Raw genomic sequence first — 8,031 nt, forward strand, 5'->3', positions numbered from 1 at the left:
AGATGGTGAATTTCTCACTTTCAGCAGAAAGTTTGATATCTGGAGCAAACAAATGCACACACACACACTCACACACTCACACACTCACACACATGCACACGCACACTCACACACGCGCGCACTCACACACGCGCGCACACACACACACAAACACACACACACACACACTCACACACATGCACACGCACACTCACACACGCGCGCACTCACACACGCGCGCACACACACACACACACACACACACACACACTCACACTCACAGGTTGCATGCTCCAGTTTAAAGCCCTCCCGCGCTCCTGCTGGGTCAAACAGACCCGAAATTGTGTTTTTTCCTTCATTTAAAACCCTACTGCTCTCCTGCTGGGTCAAACAAACCCTAAATTGTTTGTTTTTGTTTTTGTTTTGTTTTTATTTAATCAGTCCTTGGGCCTGTGTACAACAGCTGTGTCTCATTTTCATGCATGCACTACTGACTGCATACAGCAGGGGGCAATATTTTTTATTTTAAAGTGTCTCGTAAATGAAGGGGGAAAAAAACAGCAGAGCGGGAGGGTTAAATGAAGGAAAAATCACAATTTGGGGTCTGTTTGACCCACCAGGAGAGCGTGAGGGTTAAAAGATATCAAAATCTAACACACAATTGTGACCAAAAAGCGTTGACCTTGTGCGGGTCTATGGTCAAGGTCATCGAAGCCTGTCCCGCCTCACAGCACTCACACTAGGATGGAGTCATTTGCAGCTTCGTAGTGTGAGTGTTGCGGGGCCTGGTGCTTGTGGAGCGAACCCCCCACGCGCTCTTTTAGGCGTGACGGGTGAGATGTCGCGGTTCTGGTCGCCCGCTCCAGCGACACCCGATAAAGACAAAATAATCACATTGTATTTAAAGCCCTTCGACCGACCACCGACCACAGTCATGATGCTACCGCCAATTTTCTTTCCAAAATGCAGGGACAAGGGAGACGCAAGAAAGGCATTCTCCCCAACTTCATTTGTCTAAAGAAAGGTGTCTGCCTTTGTGTTTTTTCACTCTAATCATAACTTTTGTACAATTTATTATTTTTTTTTTTTACACTCTGTTTATTGTGTTTTTGATGTCCAATATACAGTGTCAGTCCATAAAATAATCAGACATGTTACAAAAAAAAAGCAGCCTTTCAAAGAAGGTCCACCAAAAATATACATGTCATATATATATTTGTCAATAACATCTTAGGACCCTTAGAAATGAGGAATATTATATGTTGGATGATGTTAAACAGAAAACAAAAAACAAAACAAAAAACCTGAAATAAAAGCAACTGAACATTCACACAGACAAAAAGTAATAATATTTCACCAACATGTAGAAGTTGAAAAGGTGGATAGAACAAATCCCATCAGCTCGGACTTAAATAGTAGTTTAAATACCTTCTTTAAATAAGATAATAAAAGGCCACCACATCCTGTTAAATTGATCTTCCTGACCTGCAAAGAGGATCTACTTTTCTCTAGATCCAAATGCATCATAACGTCTCTGAACCAGTTCACATGTGACGGAGGCTCTGCCTGTTTCCACTTCAGTAAAATGAATCATGGTGCAGACAGAGACAGGTGAACACCTGACGCTCTGATCTTATTTTAACAACTTTTGAGTCTATTATCCCAAGTCCTGCTGTAAGAGGATTTAAATCAATAGATTTGTGTCGAGCTTTTGACAATATTAGAAATATTTGAGCAGAAATGGAACAGTTCAGAGCTTCTCCCAAAACACACGTGACAAAGAGTGTGGGGCCTGTTTCCAGCGTTTCCACAGAGAGTCTACGTCAGGGAACATCTTACTTCATCTGAGTTTACACCAGTGGAGTCTGTGGACAATCTTAAGTTGTATTAGACTTTGTCTCGCACAAACTGAGGCAGTGTGTGTTTGTCCAGGGCCTGTTCCCATTGCTCCTCCCACATTTCAGTACCAAGTTCTTAAATTGAATTTTTCTTTGAGCAATTCAAATGTGGGGAATAAACCATCAATAAAAAAGTCCATAAAATGACAAAGGCCTAATCTATACCAGTCGACAAAGGTGTCATTTCTAAGAGAAGGTGAAAACAAGTGATTTCTTACAATAGGCCCCAGCAGTGGATTTGGCGTGTGGACCAAACCACCGTACAGTTTGTTTCCATATTCAAACAGAATGAGACACAACAAAGTCATTTATATTTTTATACGGTATTGAAGTAATATCTGCAAAAACAAATGCTCTAGGAGAGGAGGGGGCACAGCAATTTTGTTCCATCTCCATCCAGCGTGGGAAACTCTTTTGAATCCAATATGTTTTTTTAGGTTGCAGGCCCAATAATACAACTGAAAATTAGGCAACCCCATTCCCCCTGAGGATTTTGGCCTTTGTAAAAATTCCCTCCTGATTCTAGCAATTTTCTTATTCCAAACAAATTCCAGAATTATCCTGTCTAATTTTTTAAAGAAAGATTTATTTAAATAGTAGGGGATGCACTGAAACAGGAAGAGACATTTTGGAAGTATCGTCATTTTTCCTATGTTTACACGACCTGCTAATGAAAGTGGGAGAAAAGACCATCTCTCACAATCTACAGCAGTTTGTTCTACCAGTTTGGTAAAGTTTTGGTTGTGGAGTTCTCTAATGGAAGATGAGATGGTAATTCCTAGGTACTTAAACTGATCTGAGACCTTAAATTGTAGATCAAAGCAACGTATCTCATCTTGTGTTCTGTTGATTGGGAATATTGTGCTTTTGTCTAAATTTAATTTATAACCAGATATTGAACCAAAGTGTTCCAATTTTTTCATTCTAGCTGGCACTGATATCAGAGGATCTGAGATATAAAATAGAAGGTCATCAGCATAAAGTGACACTTTATGTTCACAGCCTGCTCTAATAATGCCTGTATAATCATGCAGAGTACGTAGTCAAATTGCAAGTGGTTCAATTGCAATTGCAAAGAGCAGGGGCGACATAGGACAGCCCTGGCGTGTGGACCTCGAAAGAGGAAAGTATTCTGATCTGTGGTTGTTAGTTTGGACTGAGGCGACAGGAGAAGCGTAAAGTAACTTAACCCAAGAAGCAAAGCCCTCCCCAAATCCAAACCTTGACAGGGCGGAGAAGAGGTAAGATCACTCCACCCTGTCAAAGGCCTTTTCCGCATCCGTAGAGATGAGCAATTCAGGCTGAGATTTAGAATTTTGTGTATAAATATTAAAAAGGCGCCTTAGATTATGAGACAACTGTCTGTTTTTTATAAATCTGTTTTGGTCTTCATGTATAACTGTTGGTATAACCATTTCTTTTTTTTTTTTTTTGTTCAAGGTTTATTTATTTCACAAAAATATTCTGTAACAATGTTACACAACAAGTTTTCATTTTTAAGTTTTTCTCCCTAGAACCCCACCCTCAACTTATAAACATGAGAACATACGCCAGACAAGTATAAGAAGTAAAACACTGATGATATAAATTGATAAATAATGACAAAGGAAAATAGACATCATAAAAAATAAATAAATACAAATAAATGATATAAATAAAATAAAATAGTAATAATAATAACAATATTAATGAATAAAGAAATAAAAATAATAATAATAAAATTAAAAATATTAAAGATACTACATATATATATATATAAAACTATATTTATACAATTTCCCTTGCTTCCATGGTTTGGAAATAAGACAAAAATGGATTCCAAATTGTATAAAATTTTTTAACTGAGCCTTTGGTTGTATACCTGATTTTCTCTGAGTGCAGTACATAGTATCTCTGACCCAGAGCCCATATGAAGGCGGTTGTGGCTCCTTCCAGTTCAGTAAAATCCTCCTACGAGCCAACAGTGTGCAGAAGGCCACCAGACCAGCCTGTCCCTCTGTCACATGTAAACCAGCAGTCACTCCGAAAATTGCAACCAATGGGCAGGGAGCCAGCACTTTACCACATATTTTAGAGAGAGCATCAAATACACATTTCCAGAAGTTACTCAATTTTGGACAAGTCCAAAACATATGCAATAAAGAGGCAGGCTCCTGCTTGCATCGATCACAAGAGGGTCAAACCCGTTTTTGATCTTACTTAGTTTGGTTTTTGACCAGTGGAGGCGATGCACCACTTTAAATTGAATCACCACATGTCTAAGGCAAATTGATGAAGAAAAAATTCTCTGAATAATGTTTTCCCAGGTCTCGTCCGAAATTTGTTTACTCAAATCCTCCTCCCATTTACACTTCAGTGACTCCAGCGTAGCCATCTTATACTTATTCAACAACTCATAGGTCACACTTATGACACGTTTGGTATCTGGTTTCAACTTAAAGATGTCATCCAAAAGGGAAGGAGAAGGACAGGATGGGAAGGAGTCAGTATTAAGTCTAATGAAATTCCTAAGCTGCAGGTATCTGTAGAAATGTGACTTAGGTAGGACAAATTTTGATACCAGTTGATCAAACGAGCTGAAGACATGGTCACTGTAGAGTTTATAGAGTGAAGTTATCCCACAGTTCATCCAAATGTTGAATGCCTCATCTGATAACGACGCTAGGAACATGCAACGTCTCTGAGGAGGAGCAACCAGGGAGAGTTCAGACAGTTTGAAGTGTCTCCTGAACTGGTACCACAATTTGAGTGAATGAATAACAAGTGGATTGGTGGTAAAGTTAGAAATGGGTCCTGATAGTGGTAACTTGGCACAGAGCAAGGACCATAATGTAACACGTTCAACAGACATTCCCTCTATTACTGCCCATGATGGTGAATCAACATGACCCCGTGTCCAGTATAACATCGCCCTGATATTAGATGCCCAGTAATAAAACAAAAAGTCTGGGAGTGCCAAGCCTCCCACGCTCCGGGGTTTTTGTAGTATACTTTGTTTCAGTCTTGGTGGTTTTTTGTTCCAAATGAAAGAGGATATTTGGCTGTTCAAATTGGTGAAAAAAGTTTTGGTAAGAAAAAGTGGTAGACATTGGAACAAATACAGAAATTTAGGAAAAACTGTCATTTTAATGGTGTTAATTCTACCACCAAGCGAGAGAGGCAGCAACCCCCATTTCTCAAAATCCTGCTTTAGTTTAGAGAGCAAAACCTGATAATTTGATTTGTATAGATCCTTATGATTTCGTGTGATCCATATTCCTAGGTATTTGAACTTATTAGGACTCAATTTGAAAGGAGCAAAGATTGCTGACATGTCCCCTGCTTTTCTGCTAATAGGCATAACTTCACTTTTTTCAAAGTTCACTTTATACCCAGATATAGCTCCAAACTCTTCAAGCAAATCCAAAACATTAGGGAGGCTTTTTAAAGGATTTGAAATAAACAGGAGCATATCATCGGCATAGAGCGACACCTTATGTTCTGTATCCCCACGACGTCTACCCGAGACGTCAACACGCTGTCTCAAAGCAATGGCAAGAGGCTCGATAACCAAAGCAAAGAGAAGCAGCGACAGTGGACAGCCTTGTCATGTTCCACGTTGAAGTTGAAAATATTTAGATAGGTTATTATTAGTTCGAACTGCTGCTAGAGGGGAGGAGTACAGTACTTTAATCCATGAGATAAAGTTTGTCCCAAACCCAAACTTCTGTAATGTATAAAAGAGGAAGTCCCATCTCACCCGATCAAATGCTTTTTCAGCGTCGAGTGATATCACAGCTTCAAGTGTTTCATCTATACATGGAGTATAAATTATATTTAACAAACGTCTAATATTAAAATATGAGTGTCTGTTCCTAATGAACCCTGTTTGATCGGGTGAGATGATGGATGGGAGGATTTTTTCTAAGCGAAGAGCTAAAATTTTTGCGAGAATTTTGGTATCAACATTTAATAATGAGATTGGACGGTATGAACTACAATCTAAATGATTTTTATCTTTTTTAAGGATCAGGGAGATGACTGCTTGGCGCATAGTTGGTGGTAACGATTGTTTTTGAAAAGATTCATCAAATGTAGATTTCAGTAATGGGATTATTTGAGGAGCAAATGTCTTATAAAACTCTGACGGGAATCCGTCAGGGCCCGGAGCCTTGCCCGATTGCATACTGCTCAAGGCCTTTTCAATCTCAGCATAGGAGAATGGCTCCTCCAAACTATCTGCTGCATCTGCTTCCAGATGAGGAATATTAATTCCATTGAAGAAGGAGTCCAAGTCCGAATTGTTGCTCATTGTAGGGCAACTGTATAACTTTTGGTAAAAGTTATAAAAGCTTTGTTTATATCCAAGTTGTCTGTACATTTGATCCCTTGATCATTTGTAATTTGTGATATGGTTTGATTAGCAGTTCTCTGTCGCAACTGTTGAGCTAAGAACCTGCCAGTTTTCTCCCCATGTTCATATGAACGACTTTGTGATTTATACAAAAGAAACTCAGCTTGCTTTGTGGATAAAAGATTGTATTCAGTTTGCAACTGTAATCTATTTTTATATAACGTGGGGGTAGGTGAATTACTGTACGCTGTATCAAGTTTGATAATTTGATCGGCTAATTTAGTGAGGCGCTCGGTTGAGGTGCGCCTCTGTTTGGCAGAGAATGAAATTATTTGACCCCTTAAATATGCTTTGAGTGACTCCCAGACAGTTGAATGAGAGACATCAGGGGTTTGATGATATCAACAAAAAGCTGAATTTGAGTTTGTAAAAAATCTGTAAATTCCTCATCCGCAAGCAGCAGCGAGTTAAATCTCCATGGCCGGTAGTTAGAGCAAACGTTTGGAAACTGCAGTGAGACAACAACAGGGGAATGATCAGAAATGACCAGAGCTTTGTAGTCACAATCTTTAACTAAAGGTAAAAGTTCTTTATCTAAAAAGATGTAATCAATTCGAGAGAATGACTTATGAACATTGGAAAAAAAAGAGTATTTTTTCGAAGTGGGGTTCAGAAATCTCCAGACATCAGCAAGCCCATAAGTATCAAGAAAAGAGTGGATTGCACGCGCAGATTTAGAGACAGGGGTCACCTTTTGGGAACTGCGATCCATAGCAGATAAGACACAGTTTAGATCCCCCCCAAAAATAATATTATGAGATGCCATGTTTGGGAGTCGTGAAAAAACATTACAGAAAAAATTTGCATCATCCCAGTTAGGGGCGTAAACATTTGCCAAAACCAGAGGAAGCCCGTATAATTGTCCGACAACGATAACAAAGCGTCCACCTGGATCTGCATCGACACTGGACGCCACAAAAGGTAGAGATTTATTTATTATAATTGCAGCCCCTCTCGCCTTGGAGTTAAATCTAGAGTGGAATACTTGTCCTACCCATTTACTTTTAATTCTAGGGTGGTCAGAGATGCGCAAATGTGTTTCCTGGAGAAACACTATATCAGCCTTAAGTTTATGTAAATGAGCAAGAACCTTGCCTCGTTTAATTGGCTGGTTCATAGATTTTACATTCCAGCTCACGACGTTGACTGAGCAACCAGTATTTAAGCACGCCATATTTGTAGCTTGAGTATAAGTGAATTAATTATTAGGAAATGGAAGTTTAAGAGTAAAAATGATATAACATAACAAAAAACACAAACAGGATGGAATAAAAGCAATAATAGTACCATTCACAATGAATACAGAATATAAATGTCTGGCAAATCCCCAACCCTCCCACTTTCAGAACTCTGTCATCTAACAGAACATGATGACTGCAAAAACTCTTCGACCAATTAAATCCACACATCTAGTGCTTGTTTGGTGAACTATAAGCCAAAACACAACAGGCTCCCGCTAAATCTGAAATACAACCTACGCTCAATTGTCCAATAAAAAAGAAATAAAAATACTGCAACATAAGCACTGCCAAAATGAATCACATCATAACGTCCAGCATAACTCCTCTTTTCAGTAACCGACATAAAGAAAAGGAACATATATTACCATGATACCAGTGGCCCATTGCCATAGCAAATCAGAATAGTGGTGGAATAGTATTTCTCCCATTAATTATTGCCTTGTTCTGGACCACAGGTTTTAACCTGATAAGGATCTGACGGCCCGCCGGCGCCCTTAATTTACAACGCTACAGCAATTTG

At 39.1% G+C, this 8,031-nt stretch overlaps 1 protein-coding gene across 1 annotated transcript in view; it reads right to left on the bottom strand.

Annotated features, from left to right (window-relative positions):
• Positions 1-2,801: 2,801 nt before the first annotated feature.
• LOC110166947 (dynein axonemal heavy chain 12) overlaps positions 2,802-8,031 on the bottom strand; it is a 25,002-nt gene continuing 19,772 nt past the window's right edge. Inside the window, 2 exon segments of the mRNA XM_055165298.1 lie at positions 2,802-2,826; positions 6,005-6,186. Coding sequence (XP_055021273.1) covers positions 2,802-2,826; positions 6,005-6,186 — 207 coding nt within the window.

Source organism: Boleophthalmus pectinirostris, unplaced genomic scaffold (genome assembly GCF_026225935.1).
Source record: "Boleophthalmus pectinirostris isolate CB_2022bp ecotype Guang Dong unplaced genomic scaffold, ASM2622593v1 HiC_scaffold_7, whole genome shotgun sequence".
NCBI classification, from domain to species: domain Eukaryota; kingdom Metazoa; phylum Chordata; class Actinopteri; order Gobiiformes; family Gobiidae; genus Boleophthalmus; species Boleophthalmus pectinirostris.